This window comes from Pan paniscus, chromosome 8 (assembly GCF_029289425.2).
Source record: "Pan paniscus chromosome 8, NHGRI_mPanPan1-v2.0_pri, whole genome shotgun sequence".
NCBI lineage: Eukaryota > Metazoa > Chordata > Mammalia > Primates > Hominidae > Pan > Pan paniscus.
The window spans coordinates 87,194,286-87,215,826 of record NC_073257.2 but is presented as its reverse complement, the minus strand read 5'-3'; the positions used below and the strand labels follow the sequence as shown (position 1 = coordinate 87,215,826).

The following is a 21,541-nucleotide window of genomic DNA, read 5'->3' as shown; positions in this document are numbered from 1 at the left end:
TCTTTCCACTGGCTGATGGCTCCCTGCAGACACTGAGAGGGCCACAGGCCTGGAATGTCAGGGATCTTCTGGGCCTTCCTATTTTGGGTCCCAAATGGCCCAAACCAGTAGGTTTCAGTCAGATAAAGGAAAAAGTAGGAACCAAAGGAGTAAAGTCTAAAGAAAGGTGGGAAGGAACTGGCTGCTTGCAGGATTTCTTAGCTCCAGAGCCCGCCTTGGCCCACGTCCAAGGACCCCAGTTCTCCTTCTCTAGAAAGATTGGAACATTGGGGAAGTGTCATTTAACTGCCATCATGGCCTTCCTTGTTTACCTGTGTGGCCTGGGAAGAGGAAGCCGGGGCATAGCAGGTTGGGGAAACTCTTGCCAAATTTTAAGATAAGCTTATTCCCACCTCTTTTTGTAAAGCCTATTCCCTGCCTCAGTGTCCCCTGCTAACCCCCATCCTGCTTCTCTCTCATAACCAGCTGCAGAAAGGAGAGAAAATCCCTTGGCTCTAAAATGACATCTGGAGAAGTGAAGACAAGCCTCAAGAATGCCTACTCATCTGCCAAGAGGCTGTCGCTGAAGATGGAGGAGGAAGGGGAGGAGGAGGACTACTGCACCCCTGGAGCCTTTGAGCTGGAGCGGCTCTTCTGGAAGGGCAGTCCCCAGTACACCCACGTCAACGAGGTCTGGCCCAAGCTCTACATTGGTGATGAGTAAGTGCTCAGGCCCAGGCTCGCTTGGGAGCAGGCAGCAGCCCCTCCCCAGGCCACGCCCTGTGCCACCTCCTAGCCGTGGGCTTTGGAATTTGTAGTTCTGTGAGAACTCAATTAGTTAGGGCTGGGCTTACCTTCACATTACAGAAAACCTAAACAAAGTCTTAGGCAAGATAGAGGTTTATTTCTCTCTCACATATAAGTGCAGAGGGAGGTGGGCTGGGGCTGGCACGGCCACTGCAGGGTCATCAGGGACTCAGACTCCTGTGTTTCTGCGCCACTGTCCTGGGGACGTGGCTTCTTCCCTCCAGGTGCTGCAGGGTCCCAGATTGCCGCCAGGACCCCAGCCATCAACTCTAGGACCCAGACAGCAGGAGGGTGGAGGGAAAGAAAGAGCAGAAGGGCATCTTCTGAAAGCAAAGTCCCATCCCAGACTTCCCCTGCCCCTAGCTGCAAGGGAGCTTGGGAAATGTAGTCTTTTATTTTAGCTAGCTATAATACCCTCAAGAATAAAATCATTTCTTAGGTTGATGGTGCAGGAACACATCAATATATGCCTGGAAGTATGGGAGCCTAAATTTAGGTCACTGTCACCTCCTTTAGATTTTTATAACCACCATTCCCCACTCCCTACACAACTGAGATGCACCTACTGTAAATAATATTAATAATGATAACGACTATCCTTTCTTGAACACTGTATGCCAGGCACTGTGCTAAGCATCCTGCATGCTTGATCTCATTTTTCTCTCCTGATAACCCAGTGATAGAGGCTAATTACTCCCATTATAAAGATAGGGAAACTGAGGCACAGAGCAGTTAAATAACTGGCCCAAGTCCCACAGCTCAGTCGGTGGCAGAGAGCTGGGATTAAAATGCAGCTCTGCCCAACCCAGAGGCTTGTTCTTAACTGCTCCTCCCTCCACTCTCCCGGACTCCAGCCATGTTCCATCTCACCAAGGAGCAGATGCTGTAGGACCCCTCCATATATTATTGTATTTATTTTCTTTTTCTTTTTTTTTTTTTTTGCGAGACAGTCTCACCCTGTCACCCACGTTGAAGTGCAGGTTGGAGTGGTGTGACCTCGGCTCACTGCAACCTCTGCCTCCTGGGTTCAAGCAATCCTCTGTCTCAGCTTCCCAAGTAGCTGGGATTACAGGCACCTGCCTCCACACCTGGCTAATTTTTTATTTTTAGTAGAAGCAGGGTTTCACCATGTTGGCCAGGCTGGTCTCCAACTCCTGACCTCAGTTGATCTGCCCACATCAGCCTCCCAAAGTGCCGGGATTAAAGGTATGAGCCACCGTGCCCGGCCTATATGTGATTTTAATACACATCTTGCTGCTTAATACCTAGAGATAATCGTCTAGCCATAGGAAGATCCAGGTTAAGCATCCCTTGCCTTTCGTCTTTCTTTTTTTTAATTGAAAAAGTTACAAATATGACATGCTTAATTATACTAGGTTAAATGAGGTAGAGGGTTATAAAGACAAACTGCATAATCTCCCTTTGTCTCCTCTTAATTCTACCCCTGACTAACCAGTGTTAAATTTACTTGCATACTTCTACTACCTTGTGTGGGCTATTGCCAACATAAGGAAACATATACACACATATAAAGGGTTTACTTTTTTTTTTTTTGAGATGGAGTCTCCTTCTGTCACCCAGGCTGGAGTGCAGTGGCACCATCTTGACTCACTGCAACCTCCACCTCCTGGGTTCAAGCAATTCTCTTGCCTCAGCCTCCTGAGTAGCTGGGATTACAGGCATGCACTACCACGCCCAGCTAATTTTTTTTTTTTTTTGAGATGTCCCTCAATGGCGCAATCTCGGCTCACTGCAACCTCCACCTCCTAGGTTCAAGCGATTCTCCTGTCTCAGCCTCCTGAGTAGCAAGAGTAACAGACACCTGCCACTACACCTGACTGATTTTTGTATTTTTAGTAGAGACAGGATTTCACTGTGTTGGCCAGGCTGGTCTCCAACTCCTGAACTCAGGTGATCCACCTGCCTCAGCCTCCCGAAGTGCTGGGATTAAAGGTGTGAGCCACTGCACCCAGGCCTATATATTTTTTAAGCAATTAAAAATGAATCATAGGCTGGGTGCTATGACTCACACCTGTAATCCCAATACTTTGGGAGGCTGAGGCAGGAGGATCGCTTGAGGGCAGGAGTTGGAGATTAGCCTGGACAAAATAGTGAGATCTTGTCTATACAAAAAAAACACAAAAAACAAAAAGCACCAGCATGGTGGTGCACACCTATAGTCCCAGCTACTGGGGAGGGAGGAAGATTGTTGGAGACCAGGAGAGCGATGCTGCAGTGAGCCAAGATTGTGCCACTGCACTTTAGCCTGAGGGATAGAGCAACAGTTTGTCTCCAAAACAAACAAAACCCCATACTATATATACATACTGTTGTATACTTTTATTAATCTGTAGTTAGCTGTGCCACAATTTACCTACAATTTCTCAGTTCTGAACATTAGGGGAAGGAAGGAGAGGGGTGTATAGAAACTCTCTAAGGTTTTCTTCTTTGAATTTGGCTTTATTGAGAAATAATTCATAGACCATAAAGTTCACCCTTTTAAAGTATACAATTCAGAGGTTTTGTTATATTTACAGAGTTGTGCAAACATCACCACTCTCTAATTTCAGAACATTTTTGTCACCTCAAAAGGAAACCCTGAACCCACTAAACAGTCACTCCCCATTCCCTACCTGCCTCTCAGGCCCTGGCAACCACCAATCTACTTTCTGTTTTTATAGATTTACTGATTTCCAGACATTCTGTATAAATGGAATATTATAATATGTTCCTGGCTTTCTTTTACTTTGTATAATGTTTTCCAGGTTCATCCAAATTGTACTTGTATCAGTATTTGATTCCTTTTTATTGCCAATCTCTGTGTGATATTTGCACGTTTCTGTAAGTCTAAAATTAGTTCAAAATAAAAAAGGCACACATATATTTTGACCCAAAATATCACTTTAAGAAATGTAATTTACAGAAATAAGAGTAGCAATAATGAGAAAATATGTGCAGCAATGCTTATTATAACACTGTTTGAAGTAGCAAAAAAAAAAAAAGAGGGACTGACATCTCTAGTCTTTTAATAACAAAATATTAAATAAATGTAGTAAATATTTCCTATAATGAAAGTAATAGGCCGGGCATGATGGCTCACCCCTGTAACCCTGTAACTTTGGGAGGCCAAGGTGGGAGGATTGCTTGAGCCCAGGAGTTTGCAAGTAGCCTGAGCAATACAGCAAGACACCATCTCTACCAAAAATTTTTAAAAATTTTCTGGGCTTGGTGGCACGTACCTATAGTCCCAGCTACTTGGGGGGCTGAGGTGGGAGGATCACTTGAGCCCAGGAGGTCATGGCTACAGTGAGCTGTAATTGTGCCACTGCACTCTAGTCTGGGTGACAGAGTGAGACCCTGTCTCAAAAAAAAAAGTAACATATGCTCATTGTGTAAATAGAGAAGTCTCGGTTTCCCTATTGGTAAGAGGCTAATAAGATAACCTTCCTTATAGGGCTGTATGGATTAAGTTGGGTAATGTGTGTAAAATAGTGCACTGCCTAGTACATAGGAAGTGCTCAGTAAAGTTTAGCTATGATAATAAAAAAATGATAAATGTAAGAAAGATTGCTTTCAATATCCCAAAGCAATCACCAAAGGCCATTACTTCAAAGATACTCCTATTAATATTGTGGTATATTTCCTCCTAGACTTTCCGAATATTACTTTTGGTTTTGGAATTTGTTTTTATATAATTGTAACTATAATGATTATTCATTTTCTCTTATTTCTCACATAGCATCATTCATAAACATTTTCTTTTATTACTTCTTATATATTTAATTATAATAGACATGACAATATATCAGATGAACAGAAGAGCATTCATTTAACTACTTCCTTATTGTTGGGCATATCAGTTATTTTTATGTTTTCACTTTTATAAACAACACTGCAGTGGACATCTTTACACATAATGTTTTTTCTATATTTAGAATTATTTCCTTAGATCTGACCCTAGAAATGGTACAACTGAGGAAAGATTAAGATTTTAAGACTTAAACTGTCTCTGTATCTTTATCCATGCTGTTCCCTTTGTCTAAAATGTCTTTCCCTGCACCTCATGTCCAAGTCCAGATCCTATGCATTCTTCAAAGTCCATTCAAGTCACTTCTGCCATGAAGCTAGCTTCCTCCAATCCCCATAGTGAGAAGTAAGCTTTTTCTCTGTATATTATATACTGTATTTACCTTTCCTATGGCTTATAATAATAATAGCTAAGTTGTATTGAATTCTTAGGTGGTAGGTGTCATGCCTTGTGCTAGGCATCATTTAGACTCCTCAACAACCCTATAAAGGAGGAACCATTTTACAAATATTATTCCCATTTTACAAATGGACAAGTCACAGCTCAGAGAGTTCATTCATTCATTCAGTCAGCCAGTAACCCTTTACTGGACACCTTGCTTGGAGCTGCGGGGGGAAAAAGAAGACACTGAGGCTCAGAGAAATCAAGTGACCGGCCCAAGTTCTCACCACCAGAAAGGGGTAAAATTTATACTCAAATCCAGATCAAAAAAATAAAACATGGTCAGTCAGGTAAAGAAGCTGTTTCAGAGTTGAGGAGGGGAGAGGGAGGAGATGTGTAGAAATGTAACAGGGAACAGAAACAGCAGTGAGTACTGGAGGGGAAGGAGCATGGGGTTTGAGTCTTGGCTCTGCCAATTACCAGTTGTGTGACCTTGGACAAATTATTTTACCTCTCTTCACCTTATATGGCAACAATAATGGGACTTATCTCACTGGGTGAAGGTTAAATGAAATCAAACAAATGCTAGAGTAGTATCTGGCAAGTAGTAAATGCTCAGTAAGTGCTTGGTGCTATTATGGATCTGAGAAAGATCACAGAAGACATGGATCTAGGCTCGACTTTTGAAGATGGGTAGGATTTCAAAGAAATTCCAGGCAGAGGAAGCAGGATGGGAATAGCTACAGAGGTGAGAAAAGCAGGGGGATTCATCTGGAATATAGGGGATGAATGTGGTACACTTTCAGAAGGTCTGAGATTAAGCCAAATTCTACTGCTGTGTGGTCAGTTTCGATTAGCTGTGCTAGTCTAATAGCTCACCCCAACATCTTGGTGGCCAGCCACAGCAATGGTTCTTTCTCACTCACACTGCAGTCCATGGTGGGCCAGCTCTGCTGCGCTCCCGGCCACTTTACTCTAGGACCCAGGCTGATAGAGCAGCCCTGATTTGGGATCTTGCCAGCCTTGCAGCAGAGAGAAAAGAGAGACCTAGCAAACCATAAGCTGATTTAGAAGTGACAAGTGCCATTTTTGCCCACATTTCACTGGCAAAAGCAAGTCCACGCCAAAGCCTCATGTCAGTGGGGCAGGAAAGTATAACTAGCGCAGCCAGAGGGGCTGCAAACGTTCTAACAATAATGCCATCTGGCACAGCCTCCTGGTCAGGTGCATTGGCTTTGGGCAGGTTATTTTACCTTTTCCTCAACTTGAAGAATAGTTGGCCAGGCGTGGTGGCTCACGCCTGTAATCTCAACACTTTGGGAGGCTGAGGCAGGTGGATCGCTTGAAGTCACAAGTTCGAGACCAGCCTGGCCAACACGGCAAAACCCCGCCTCTACTAAAAATACAAAAATTAGCCGAGGGTGGCCGGGCGCGTTGGCTCACGCCTGTAATCCCAGCACTTTGGGAGGCCGAGGCAGGCGGATTACGAGGTCAGGAGATTGAGACCATCCTGGCTAACACGGTGAAATGCTGTCTCCACTAAAAATACAAAAAAATTAGCCTGGCATGGTGGCGGGCTCCTGTAATCCCAGCTACTTGGGAGGCCGAGGTAGGAGAATGGCGTGAACCCGGGAGGCGGAGGTTGCAGTGAGCCAAGATCGCGCCACTGCACTCCAGCCTGGTGACAAAGCGAAACTCCGTCTCAAGAAAAAAAAAAAAAAAAGTAGACAAATGCAAATATTATAGTTAACAAAAAAGAAATCTGGAAAGGTAGGTCAGGGCCAGCTCATGGAAGGGTGAATGACGGCCAAGGGACTTTATTCAGAAAACCATTGAGTGTCTGAGCAGAACTGACGTGTTCTAGTTAATCGAGTGCTAGACAATAAAATATGCTTGCCTCCTTGATGTTTGACCTTGAACTTGCTTCTTTCAACCAAGAAAATGGAAAATGTCACTGCCCTTTTAATTCAATCCAACTGTGCCTAATCGAGCCCCAATACAAGCACACACAGGTGTGTGAGACTTGCACCCCCAGCTGAGGGAGGGAGCCTCAAGTCAGCATGCTGTGTGCTTGTCCCTGATTTCTGTGACACTCACTTAACAAGGTTAATGAGACTCACAGACGCTTATTGCAAGAGCAATTAACTCTACCGCCAATGCAGCCATGCAAAGGTTATAAGCTGGGCTGTGAGCAGGCAAGGCTGCCTGTGTTTCTTGGTCTCTTTGCAGGGGTTGCCCAAAGCAGCCAAAAGCTCCAAGCTGGTTCCTCATGTACAAAGCCTCAGTTTTAATTTGATATTTACATTTCGGTTAGGTTTTTCCTTTCCCTAAAAGCACCTAAGATTTTTGAAAGCCCAGTACCAAGGCTCTGGAAGTGAAGGAGGTCAGGACCCAGGAGTAAGGATGGATGTCCTGGGATGGCCAAAGCTACTATCTATCCTTGGAGCCCAGGCCAGTGACTGTTGGGCCCGCAGGGGGGCATACTTAGCTCTAAGATGAAGCTCACTCTTTTCCTTGCTCCTTTTTGTGGAGATAGGTGGAGCGGCCAAGCATCTGCTCTGGGTCCACAGTGTCTGGACTGAACACTGGTTTCTGTGTGGCCTTGAGCAAGTCACTCAGGCTTTGTGACTTTCAGCTTCTTCGCCTATGTGGATTCTATGCGTTAATGCAAGCAAAACATGTCTCACGGTGCCCAGTACATTCATCAAGTTTGAACTATGACAAATCAGGCAGGTTCTGGAAATTCGATTCACAGTGTATGAGGAAGGTAAAGCACAGTCACTGTGCCTTGCCACCCAGGGTCCCCCATCCTAGGGGAAGCCTTGGGAGAGAAAACAACCTTGGGTCAGATTTCTCCCATGAGAATTCTATCATGACCCAGGGCAGAGTGTTGGAAGGAGGGCCTGCCCTCCTAGGCCTTCCAGGGAGGTGACCTAAGGCCTAAGAAGGCAGCCATATCAAAGTTCCTTGGGCCTGCGGGTTTCAAAATCACTAAAGCATTTTCTCAATCCCAGGTTAGCTCAAGGGGATTCACCAAGTGGGCTGCCTGGTAATTCCAAGTCCTCATTGCTCAGCAGCCCAGGGAAGGGGAAAGGTGGCCCTGCCACTGCAGCCTGATGAGAAAAGGCCACAAACAGGAGGGCGACGTGGAGGGTGCTCACTCTGCCGGCTCAGCAGAGGGGTCGAAGGGGTGGGGCCTGGCTGGCCACCTTGCAGATATTCCTGGGGTTCGGGGGAAGTCTTCTTCACACAAGGTGTAGCCACCCACTCCCCACTCATTCCTCTAACTTGATAGGGGTCTGAATCTGCCACAAGTGGAACTGCAGGCTCAGCGTGGAGTGGAGGGCTCAGGCATGACTCGGCACAGCATCCCAGTCCCCACTGTGTGTGGGTGGCCACCAACTATGGGTGGCCTTTGGCAAAGCATTTTATTGTTCTGGGACTCAGTTTCTTTACTTGTAAAATAAAGGATGATTTCGAAGTTTCCCTTCCAGCTCTAAAATAAAATTATTTAAGAAATGGCCTATTAAATGAATTAAGCTTTATTAGTTTCAAGCACACACTTGTTTTATTACTTTTAAGTCGTTCAAATTAGATTCAAATTAGGTTAACCAAGTGTTGCCCTCCAGAGAGCCAGGGACTGGCGTCAATGATGAGATAAGAATAATTCATCACCTCTTATCAATCAGCAGTCCCTAAATGGGTGCTTCAAAAATGCTTGAGTACGCTCGAAAGCACTAAGTTTCTGTAATTTAAATATTCTCACTTTAATCTCGTTCACATCTTTCATTTGCTTAGCAAAATCTTTTTTCAGTCCTTTTTTTCCCTATAGTCAGCAGGAGGGGAAATATCCTGGCTACCATCAAAGTGATTGCAAATTCTTAGGCAGGGCAGCCTCCAGTGATAAGGCTTGGCTGAAACGGGATAATTGAGAAATCTCTCTTCCCTCTCCACAATGCGGGTGTTGGAGAGCCAGTGCCAGGGTGAGGTTAAACTTCTGCTGCTCATGGAATGGTGCGGGCCCTCAGGAGCTCCTCATTTTTGTGTAAACTACAGTTGCCTCCAAGGTCCGGCATTTGGGCTCAGATTCCTGCCAAGGCCTGCAGCCTGCCCCACCCACCCAGCCCAAGCTGGCTTTCCAGGGAACCTCTGTCTTGTCCTTTCTGCTTTTCTGCTTCTGACCAGACCCACAGCCTCAGAAGCCAGAGGCATCGCCACAGCTGGCCTGGCGTTGAGAGCCTGGGAAGTGAAGTGAAGGCAAGTCAGTCAGCTGAGACAGCTCCTTCTCCCCGAAAAGGAGGAACTAATTCCGCCTTAAGGCACCGAGCAGGAATGAAATTAACCTGCTTCTTCCAGGTGTGGGTGGTGTGGCCAGTTTAGGATGCAGCAAAAAACAGTCAAGGTTGCCAATTTAACATGCTGGGTGTTACCTGAAATAACTAGGACTTCCAACTACTGAAGGCAACTGAGGCATAGCTGGGCAGCAGTCACAGGCAAGACGGTCGGGGAGAGAAGCCTGAGGCCCTGGCCTGGCCTGGCCTTCTCATTGCCAGAACACGGCTTAGCAGTCAAGGCCTCAAGCAACATAAACCATCTCCTTGCATGGTTAGGCAAATGCCGAGTCCAATCACTCACACGACATCATTTCTCAAAACCAGACCTCGTGGGTATTCTCTTCTCTTCACCTCCAACCTTGGAGGAATAGAGTTTGGGAGAGTGGGGCAGACAGGAGATTTCAAGTAGAAGTTAAAAACCCCGAGGCCACCTTATGCCTCTACAATGGTCTCTCCTGAGAACTAAGGAAATAACAATACAAATCATGCTATACATTTACATAGTAAATGAATATATGACTCGTTCATTACTGAAAATGTACAAAATGTAGAAAGACAAAAACAAGAAAATTTAAATTACATATAATCCCATTACCACATTTTGTCATGGGATAAGCACATTCTGACATACATCTTTCTACTGCCTTTTCCCCTTTGAGTCATCTTTTAACCTCTCAAAGAAGCTTCAATATTGCATCATTCAACTTCACAAGACTCTCACAAGGAAAGTACTGCCAGTGTAATCGGTGCTATTTAGCAAACAAAGAAAACGGAGGCTCCCAGCAGTTCTGCCACCTCAGTTCATGTGTCAGTTTCAGCTGTCAGCCCTATGTTTTCTCAGGTGCCTCAACACGGAGGAGCTTCACCATCAAGTAACAAGAACACCCAAGACACCGGAAGGCCGGTTCATTTCACTTTCCCATCAGGTGAACTAACCGAGATCAGACGCCAGAAATGTGCCCACTGTTTTAAAGTCCACTTGCAAGGAACGGGCACACTCAAGACTGCACGGTTAAGACTCCACTGGGTTTGGGAGGTGGAGGCAGGTGGATTACCTGAAGTCAGGAATTTGAGACCAGCCTGGCCAACATGGTGAAACCCTGTCTCTACTAAAAATACAAAAATTAGCCACGCATGGTGGCACACACGTGTAATCTCAGCTACTCGGGAGGCTGAGGCAGGAGAATTGCTTGAACCTGGGAGGTGGAGGTTGCAGTGAGCAGTGAGCCGAGATTGCGCCACCGCACTCCAGCCTGGGCGACAGAGCGAGACTCTGTCTCAAAAAAAAAAAAGAAAAAAAAAGTAAACTACATGATTCCAGTGAACTGGGAAGAGTAAAAAAAAGGTTACAAAAAAAAAAAAGTAAACTGCATGAGTCCAACAAATGTGTAAACAATGTCCGTCACTGCTAAAATGAATCAGTGAAAACAAGACACCATTAATTTTTTTTGTCTATGAAATTGACAAAGAATACGGACTGCAATTTTTAGCAATTTTTAGCAATTTTAGCAAGTTTTCTGTAGGGTAATTTAGTAACAAGTATCAAATGTATTTTAAAATGGCCATATCTGTTGACCCAGCAATTTCACTTTTAAAAATGTCTCCTACGGACATAAACAGAGGAGTGCCCAAAGAAACACATCAAAATGTTTGGTAAAAAAAAATTGGGACGTACCTATATAATGAAATAGCATGCAGTTATTGAAGTCTTGTATGTTGCCACAGGAAGATGTTTACAATATACCACGTCAAAGGTTTTGAAACTTTATATATATAGTATTGTACCAAAAAAAAACTTTCTATAAAATATACAAATCTATGCATAGAGAAACAATGGGAGGTTCTTACATCAAAAGCTAACAATAGCCTTTATCTCCAGGGGAGTAGAAATACAGGTGAGTTTTTTGGAGGGGGGAGTATGTTTTCTACATTCTACATTGAGCATGTGTTATTTTTGTCATGAGACGACATATTATTTAAAAATTGAACAGACTGATCACATCTAGGATTGTGCCTAACCAGAAACTAAAGCTCCTGTGTCATCTAGATTCTGGAAGTACATTCTTAAATCTGTTTTTCTTTCTGAAGTCTTTTCTCCCTCAGCAGAGGCATTTATGTGGACCCAGGAGTGGGGCACACGGCCTTTTCTCCATGCCCATCACCTCAAAATGCCCCTGTGTTTCTTAGTCTCTTTTCAACATATGTGAGCAGATAATGTATCTGGCCCTGAAATTTAAAAACAAAACCAAAGCAATCTAGTGTCAGACACCACCCTCTGAGCCTGCCCCACTCCCAATAATTGCTGAGCTGGGCATCTGTCCCATCTGGGGACTGGACGATGGGTGTCTGTGATGATGGCTCTGCCTCCCCCACAACATCTGTGTAAGAGGCACTCCATTTATTTGCAGATTCCCATTCTGCTGTGGATGCTCTTTCAAGCCCTCAACTGAACTCTGAGTGAATGAAGCTGGGGGAAGTCCCCAGAGTGATGTGTGAGGATACCAACTCCCCTTCCCGTCCAGGGAGCCAAGACCCTGAAAACTTGTGGTGGGCCTCAAATACCCACCAGGTCTCGGGGTCCTCACGAGCCCCTTTCTCTGCCTCAGGCACAGCCAACGTCAGCCTGGTGTGGTGGATATGGAGGTGTCAGGCAATGAGTCTTGTTGCATATCTATCCCGCTCGCCAAAAGTGGCAAAGTGCAAACTGTTATTCATTCAAACTGCCACTTGATTATGTTGAAAGCCAGTTAATGAACCCAGAGAGAACAGTCTTCATGGTGGGTAGGAGCTTCCTGTCAAGAAGAGTTAATTTAAATTTTTCCACTGAGCTCAACCTCAAAGTGAGGTTGATTGCTACTCAGCAAGATGGACTGCATTAGCGGCGGCTTTAATTGGGCGCAGATCTACGTCCCCAAAGCATAATGTTTGTTGTATACATACTTTGGGGCAAGACGAAAAATGAAAAGCAGACCTTTCTGAGGAAAAATGGAAAGCACAATGTGTCCCACAGTCAGAATGGCCACACTAAGAGCCAAGTGGAGGGGGGCTCAGTGGGACTCCCCACCTCCCCATGCCACAGTTCTGATGGGCTGTCTGCAAATGTTTCCAAATGCTCAATTCCCTTCCCAAACACTGGACACCATCATGGTTCTCATGCCAAATAAAAAGCTCCAGGAAACCAATGAAAGACAAGCACACCCTTGGCCGAGGGGCCATGGCATATATTTCTGGTGTGAGGCTTCCTCCTGGCCCAGGTTGTTAGTCCCTGCTAGCATCTAACATGGTCACTTCTGTCCACATGCTTTTACCAGTGGCGTTGAGATGAGCCCTCAGCTGGAGTGCAATGCCACTTTTACCCTCTTACTGGTACGGCTCCAGACCCTTGTCACATCTTCCCTGAGCTGAAGTCCTGGTCTTCATGCTATTGAGGGAAGTGTCTTCTTAAACCCAGATTGTATCACTTCTCTTTAAACACTCTCTAGAGCTCTCCTTGACTCCCAAACACAGATCCTAGCATCCAGGATCCCCACACATCAGCCAGATTGATTTTTCTTTTTTCTTTTTCTTTTTTTTAAAGACAGAGTCTCTGCTGCTCAGACTGAGTGCAGTGGTGCGATCACAGCTCACTGCAGCCTCAACTTCCCTGAGCTCAGGTGATCCTCCCACTTCAGCCTCCCCAGTAGCTGGGACTACAGGCACATGCCAGCATGCCCGGCTAATTTTTTTCCCTTATATCTTGTAGAGATGGGGTTTCATGATGTTGCCCAGGCTGGTCTTGAACTCCTGGTCTCAGGCCACCCTCCCGCTTTGGCCTCCCCAAAGTGCTAGGATTACAGGTGTGAGCCACCTTGTCTGGCCAGATTGATCTTTAAAAAAGTAAACAATGCTTACTTCTTTCTTAAAATCCTCTAGCGGACTTCCACCACACTTGCAATAATACTCCTTCCTATGGCGGGCAGGGCCCACCACGATCCAGCCCCTCTACCTTTCCAAACTCCTATTCCCCTTGCCACTTCAGCCACACTGGCTTCCTTTCTGTTCTCAGCACTTGTTCCCTCTGCCTGGATGAAACGCTTTCTCTCCAACTCTTCCTCAGCCTTCTCATCCCTCAGTCTTGGCTTAAACACCACCTCCCCACAGTGGCCTTTCCTGACCGCCTTGCCTGAAGCATGACCACAGTCATTTTGTATCATGTCATGAAGTTTTAGGTCCTTCAGATAGCTCTCACTGCTATCTAAAATTATCTTTACTTGTTTATTTCCTACCCCCATTAGTATCTGACCTTCCTGAGGGAACTTCACTAACCTGATCACTTCTTTTGTTTTTTGAGACAGTTTCACTCTGTCACCCAGGCTGGAGTGCAGTGGCGTGGTCTCAGCTCACGACAACCTCCACTTCCTGGGTTCAAGCGATTCTTGTGCCTCAGCCTCCCAAGTAGCTGGGACTACAGGCATGCGCCATCACACCTGGCTATTTTTTGTTTTTTCTTTTTGTATTATTAGTAGAGACAGGGTTTCGCCATGTTGACCAGGCTGGTCTCAAACTCCTGACCTCATGTGATTTGCCTGCCTCGGCCTCCCAAAGTGCTGGGATTATAGGCGTGAGCCATTGTGCTCAGCCCCTGTTCACTTCTTTACCATCAGCACCCAGCACAGTGCCTGGCACATAATAGATTGCAAATAATTATTTGGGGATGGATAATTGATTACAGGAAATAGACAATGCTTCCTGAAAGGCCTTCGTTGTCTCCAGCCTCCATACCTCAGGTGGTGCTGTTTCCTTGGCTTGGCCCGTGCTTGCCTCCTTCTTCCCCTCCATCACCAAATGTTGACACTTGTAGTGACACAGGCCTCTCCCTGCCCCACCCCACAGGCAGGAAGAACCCGTGTTTCCTCTGGCAGCCCATCTCCACTCCGGCCCCACCATGCTGCCTTCTCATCGAGTCATATTTCAGAGCCACCTACTTCAAGAGGACTTTACTGTTCCTGGAAATTCTTGCCTAGAAAGATAAAGCTGTAGCCCATTAAATAACTTCACTGCTGGCTTCAAGAACTTCCCTGCAATCAATTCAAACAACAGATGGCTCAAAAAGCCCTCCTTCTCAGAACAATGCTCTGCCCAGCTGGGCAACAGCTCCCCAAAGCAACACTTCCCCGTTCACAGCGTGCCAACGTGAATTTGTGAACTTTGCCCAATCCCAATCCAATCCTCTTATGGAAGGCCTTGCTTTAAACCATTCAGTTGAGCGTCCATCTCCAAACCCTAAAAACATCCAGCAGGTTCAGAGCAGAGGTTGGGAGAAGGCAGCCCTGATGAACAGGTTATTCTGGAGGGCTTTCAGGCGATTTGGCAGGTCCAGATCTGCGACCACCGTAGAGTCCAGCAGCAGGTTCCGCTGTGTATACTGAATGATGAAAGAACGAATGGACGAACGAATAGCTCAGCTTGCCTACCCCAGCCTCCACCCTGTCCTTTCTTGAGACAGCCGAGCCAGAATCACAAAACAGTGCAGGTGGCCTAGGGGACCGGGTAAGAGCAGAGCTTTGGGACTTCATTTGCAATAACTAGTCCTTATTCTGGAACTGGAATCCACGGCGGAAAGCGTGGGTGGCCCCTGAGTTTCCCGGACCCGGGGCAGGGCGCTGCGCGCCCACAGATTTCTCTCCCCTGCGCCCAGGGCGACGGCGCTGGACCGCTATAGGCTGCAGAAGGCGGGGTTCACGCACGTGCTGAACGCGGCCCACGGCCGCTGGAACGTGGACACTGGGCCCGACTACTACCGCGACATGGACATCCAGTACCACGGCGTGGAGGCCGACGACCTGCCCACCTTCGACCTCAGTGTCTTCTTCTACCCGGCGGCAGCCTTCATCGACAGAGCACTACGCGACGACCACAGTAAGAAACCCGCGGCCCCGCCCCGATCCGCCCCGCCCCGCCCCGACTCGCCCCGCCTGTAGCCTAGGCCCCGCCCCTTCCCCGCCCCACTAAGGCTCCGCCCCTAGCCTAGGCTCCGCCCTTAGCCCAAGGTCTCCCCGCCCGAGGCCCAGGCCGGAAGCGGGATGTGCGCGTGCGAAATCTTTGTCGCAAAGCTGGGCCACTGGGGCTGCTTGTGGCAGAGGGTAAATGTCCGAGCCCCTGGAAGCTGTGAAGGTTTAAGGACCTGCACCACCCAGCGTGCTGCTAGTGGGGTTCGGGCCTTGATTGCAGCTCTGGGGAATGGAAACAGGGCGTAAGAATAAAAGGCCTTTTGGTCGGAGTCTTTGCTAAAGAACATTTGCCATCCTTCAAAAGGCGGAGGCGGTCTGGGAGCTCTCAAAGCTGGGACTGCGGCCGGAGACACTAATTGTGCCTGGGCCTGAACCCAACTAGTAGCCAAGGGCTTTGATGCCAGAAAACCCTCAGGGAGCTGACTTGAGTGGGAATCCATGGAGAGACCTTAAATTCTCCTGCCCACCAACCAAGTTACACTCCCCAGTTACACTCAGCCTCGTGAGGCCTCCAGTAGAAAGCTGACAAGCTGGGCTTTACTGGCACGCTGTATTTGAGGTATAATTTGGGTTTTGCACCCCCAGCGTCCAAGTTTTCCCAGTGTTAATTATCCAGCTTTTAAATCACAGTGCTAGTCTTTGTGCTCAGAATGCACTGTTGGCTACCCTAATACAGCAAAGGCTACAAGGCTATTTTGGAGAGAAGGGCACAGCTTAGGGACGCATCGGGGGTAAGACAATATACAGTTATTGCTGCAGGGTGTACTTCAGTGGCATTCCACAGAGGCCAGAGGGACTTCAGCTCCCTAATCTGTGCTCTGACTTCAGCCCAATGTGTCACACACCCCTTTATGGAGCCATCACATAATTCAGGGTATCTGGTTACTGAAAGCCTTTCTTGCCACAAGAGGTTGTGATTACAAGGCTCAGTGACTGACCAAATAGTCTGCTGCAGGAACTTGCAACCTGGGGCTGGGCCTAGGCCAGGTCTGCTGGACAATATTAGACCTTAATGGACATCCCAAGGTGGCCCTGGCCCCACAGCCAACCATAGCCACCAACAATTTGTCATTATTTTGGCTCAGAAAGCAATGTCACAATGAAAAAAAACCCTTAGAGCTAACATGCCTGTATTAGAAGATGCCTCATTTCCAGGCCTTCCTTTTATGAGTCTATTTATGAACCATCTTTTGTGCTGTGTACATTCTGGGTTTCCAAGCAGGATCAAAAACGCAACTGAACTGAGTCATCACCACAAGGTAAAATTTGCCTCATAGTATTTGAAGTTAACTGAAAACACATTTGACATGAAAAAAACAAAGACTGCAACAACCTAATCCTTCAGTTTCTGTTTAATGCACTCACTTGCCATTACTATATTTTAGACCTTACCCTTCATGGAAGGGGCCTGGCAGGCTTCGGAGAAGACAGGGCTGGGTTTACATTTCTGTCACACAATTTACTAACGATGTGATTTCTCTGAGCCTTGGTTTCTCCATCCGGTGATAAAAATATTTACCTTCAGAGGTTATAATGAGGATCAGCAGTAACGCGCGTAAAGCGCTTAGCATAGAACCTGGTGGACAGCAGGCTCTCGGATGTATTTGATAAAGCGTGGTCATACACCGTGAAGCATATAACCACGCCAGCATGTGCACATCATCATCGTAAAGTTTCCAATCCTCAAAGAAAAAAAAAAAGACATTCCAACTTTGAACTGTAAGATATACTCACATGAAAGCTTGTTGTAGGTTCCTGGCACTCAATTTTAGGGTCTACCCCCACTGCCAAATCCAGAAAGAATCAGGCTCTCAAGTTGAAGCTTAGGCCTAGGCAGATGACAGAACATTATGAGGAGGTGTCAGGCTGCTGTGGATCATGACTGTTAGACCAGGTGGCACCTAGCAAACAAAGGGCCAACGGAGGAGAGTAGATACTCGGATCAGAGACTATGAGTGGGATAGAATGAATGGATGGGGGTGCCGGGACTCGACCAGATGGCTAGGGATGGGGAGCAGGACATGACCCCACTGGAGATGGCAGGGTAGGCTCTGCTCTCAGCACCTTTGCACTGGCATATCTAAATAATTCAAGTCAGGGCTCAAACACCTACCCTGCAGAACCATGCAGAGTGTAAACAAATGAAGATGGCTGCATGTACAGTGGAGGGGTGTGGGTAGGGGGCACTTGTGTCTAAGCAGAGAGCCCTGTACCCCTTCAGAGGGGCACCTGCCACCCAGCCTCAGCTAATGCTTGTCTTGTGAGAGTCAGTGCAAATGTGGGAGATCTGACTTTTCAGAAGTCTCCAATCTGGATTATAAAATCACTCGATTTTTAGGTCTTGGCAACAGATTGAAATTTCTTAAAATGCTGCAAAGGACAGACTAAAGCAACCCAATGGCCATCAGGTTGTAACCTGTGCCCTGAGTGGCCAGAGCAACCAAACAAAATGCCCGCTAGCTCAGCAGCAGCAATGCCACAGACTTCATACCCAGTGGACGGCAGGTGCTCAGCCCACCTGCTACATGCAGTGGGTGGCCCAGTTGTGTCTAGGCAAGGGACACTGCTTGGCATTTTAGTGCTGGACCTACTTGTGTGTTTCTTACACTCTCTATGTAAGCGGTGTGGATAGACAGTCTGGCCAAAAAGCAAGGCATCACTCCTTGCTTCCTTTTGTCTATGTTCTTTGTTCTCATTGACTGGTTTCAGCCAAGTGTACACCATTCCCCCCACCCGGCTTCTCACAGCCGGTCATTTTCACTCTTTTTGAAAAGCGTTCCTTGTGGAGCTGTACTCATGGGCTGTAATCAGCCCCTGGGGCCCTCTCCCATCCCATCACTACCCTGACTTGACCCTTTATAAAGAACTCCCCAGGCAACCTCAGTCACTCTTAAAATATCTCGGAGATAATCCAGTCCCTGGTCCTGCCCTGACAGCTGGGCAAACAGAGGCCCAGAGAAGACAAGTGAGGTGCCCAGGGTCACAGAGCTAATCAGAGGCAGCGCCATTAGGACACCTGCCTACCAGCGGGGATTCCTTCTGTCACCGAGGCCTCACAGAAGAGTCCTCTGCCCTTATTTTGAGCACCTGGTGACTTTGCTGTATAAGAGGTCACCGAATATCATGGAGGGCGAGTCATGCCAGCTGGTTATAGGATCTGAAAAAACTGAATTTGTCACTCTTCATCAGAAAAAGAAGTACTCACAAAATACTGTCACAGGAACCCCACTTGGGTTGCTTTAACTGCCCCCGATGCGGCATCCTCCGAGGTGAATTAGTGTGGTTTTAATTTAATGAAGTCTTCTAAGAAACTCCAGGGCAAATGCCACGAGGCGCTAAAGATCAGACTTTAGTATCACGCTCTCCTTTTGGCAGTCCATGGCCTGCTTTTGAAGGCATCTTAAAATATATTATGGATAAGGGAAGTATGAATAAATAAATGAAGCCTGCTTTCAAGCAGGAGGTTGATTCTCTGGTGCTTCTAATAAGCTTTAACCGACCAGATTTTCACTGTTTTGTTTTTGTTTTTGTTTTTTTGAGACGGAATCTCGCTCTGTCACCCAGGCTGGAGTGCAGTGGCGTGATCTCCACTCACTGCAACCTCCACCTCCCGGATTCAAGCGATTCTCCTCTTTCAGCCTCCCAAGTAGCTGGGAGGTGCCCACCACCACACCTGGTGAATTTTTGTATTTTTTAGTAGAGACAGGGTTTCACCATGTTGGCCAGTCTGGTCTCCAATTCCTGGCCTCAAGTGATCCACCCGCCTCGGCTTCCCAAAGTGCTGGGATTAGAGGCATGAGCCACCACGCCCAGCTGATTTTCACTGTTGGAAGGGTCTCTTGCCCTATCTCCCTCCAGCCCCAGCAGTTCATAATACACCTTGCACCTTGTTTCTCAGAACTTCCACACACCTAGAACCTCTTGGGAAGAAGTAAGGGCTCTACCAGAATTTCTTTGCGAGTTACTAAGAAAGGCACGTTCCCAGATAGTGCATGGGAGATGGGCAGAAAGCATCTCCTGAAAGCAAGGAAGGAGTCTGCTTAGCAAGGAGCACACCTGGCTGGGGGGCGGAGCATGGTGCAGGGTAACAGTCTTAGCCTACGTCTGATTTTCGTAACAGAGGCCTACCTTCCAGTCACTCCTAAAAGCATGCAATTGAGGAGCAGTAGAGATTCTGGATTTGGGTTTTCTTTTCTTGAGATGGAGTCTTGCTCTGTCGCCCCAGCTAGAGTGTAGTGGCGTGATCTCAGCTCACTGCAACCTCTAACTCCTGGGTTCAAGCAATTCTCCTGCCTCAGCCTCCCGAGTAGCTGGGACTACAGGTGCACCACCACGACTGGCTAATTTTTGTGTAGAGACGGGGTTTTGCCATGTTGGCCAGGCTTTAACCACATGGGCTCCAGGTGCTCTGATTGTATGTGAGAACATAAGGACCTGCAAGCATACGTATGCACTAGCTGCTGCTATTCCTAAAGATGAACTCTGGTCAGGCATGCCTCAAGGGCTCTGACTGTAGTCATGAAGAAAAGTATCTCCAAGCATGAGAGGGGTGCTGATCTCTCCCACTGCAACAAGTGTGCTCTGGCCAGGAGGACCCTAGGAGCTCTGACAGAAGTTGGGAAATAAAAGCCCAACACAGGTATAGTGCTGGCCCCTGTGATGGTAAGAGATGTGCTCTGGCATGATGGGTCTCAGCTAATCTGACCACAAGAAGGAACAAAAGTGTTGCCTGGACCTTGATTCTTCTCAATAGGGCTGACTCCTCCAATAGTAACACATGTGCATTCACCCAGCTTGAACTCCCAACCTCAAGTGATCCGCCCACCTCAGCCTCCCAAAGTGCTGGGATTGATTACAGGTGTGAGCCACCGCGCCCGGCCTCATGCCCTAGTCTTGGAAACAAAATTCAGCTCTTGGAACTCCTACCAGAGCTTAGTGTCCTCTGTCCCTCCTTTTCCCCTTTCTCTCCCGCTCCCTCCACCTCCCCCTTTCCTCCCACCCCCTCCATCTCCCTTCCAACTCTTTCTCCCCTCCCCTCTGCCACTTAACAGAATTCAGGCCCCCAAAAGGCTTAATGAACTACAGCTTTCATCTGTTTCAAGTACTGAGTCATGACAGAAAGAATTACCCTGATTTCTGGGAGAGGAAGAAACGCTTTGGTTATCAGCAGGGCTGGCCAGAGGCCCGGCGCCTCCAGAAAGGTCCGTGGGATTTGAATGCCAGGGGTAGACATTCATCCAGCTGGACACGTTCACACCCCAGGAGCGCGGTCATGCCAGGGAGAACCTGGGACCAGCCTCCCCCAGACCCGAAACAGTAATCAAGAAGTGGGTGCTTGCTTTCTGGCCATGGTGCTCAGGGGAAAGGCAGCCCAGCCACACTGTAGGAGCTCAGCAGCCATTCATTAGCACAAACAAATTGTGCTAAAATCGAGTTATTTACAGGGTTATTTGCCTTCTCAACAACCCTATGAAGAAGACACCAAGAGTGTCCCCATTCTACAGAGGCAGCTGTGGGGCACAGTGCTGAGTCACTTTCTGTGGGCGAGAGGGTGACAGTCAGGATGGGAGTGGGCCCTACCTGTGCCCCCAACACCTGCCCCTCAGTGTGGGTTTTCTCCTCCCTGCTCCCTCTGCAGGTAAGATCCTTGTTCACTGCGTCATGGGCCGCAGCCGGTCAGCCACCCTGGTCCTGGCCTACCTGATGATCCACAAGGACATGACCCTGGTGGACGCCATCCAGCAAGTGGCCAAGAACCGCTGCGTCCTCCCGAACCGGGGCTTTTTGAAGCAGCTCCGGGAGCTGGACAAGCAGCTGGTGCAGCAGAGGCGACAGGCCCAGCGCCAGGACGGTGAGGAGGAGGATGGCAGGGAGCTGTAGGCCCGACACAGGGCCAGCAGAGGCGCTTGGGGACAGAGGGGAGAGGCAGAACATAGCCCTGGCCTAGGACTCCAGAGAAGGGATGGTGAAACCGAAGCTCGACTCTTCCAAATCATCTTGTTCAACTTCCCCATGTGTGCTGGGGACAGGGAGGACCCAGAGCTGCCCCCGGGCAGAGCTGAGTGCTCAGCCTCTCAGCAAAATGGGAGGGACGGGCTCCCCGGCTCTGGGTCACAGAGGAGCATGCCACGCTGCACCAAGTCTCCTGCTTTGGTTTTGTTTTTTTGGTGAGAAGGAAGAGGGAAAAGATTTTAAAATGTGTAGGCATTATGTTGTGATTAAATGTTTGGCTTTGTCTGAAA

The 21,541-nt window shown here is 47.6% G+C and overlaps 1 protein-coding gene across 1 annotated transcript; it reads left to right on the top strand.

Moving 5' to 3' along the window:
• The first annotated feature begins 271 nt into the window (after positions 1 to 271).
• On the top strand, positions 272 to 21,541 carry DUSP29 (dual specificity phosphatase 29). Its single transcript, XM_003813009.5, has 4 exons — positions 272 to 348; positions 466 to 699; positions 14,987 to 15,207; positions 20,938 to 21,541. Exons 2-4 carry the CDS (start codon positions 500 to 502, stop codon positions 21,177 to 21,179), a joined length of 663 nt encoding a protein of 220 aa, XP_003813057.1. The 5' UTR covers positions 272 to 348; positions 466 to 499; the 3' UTR covers positions 21,180 to 21,541.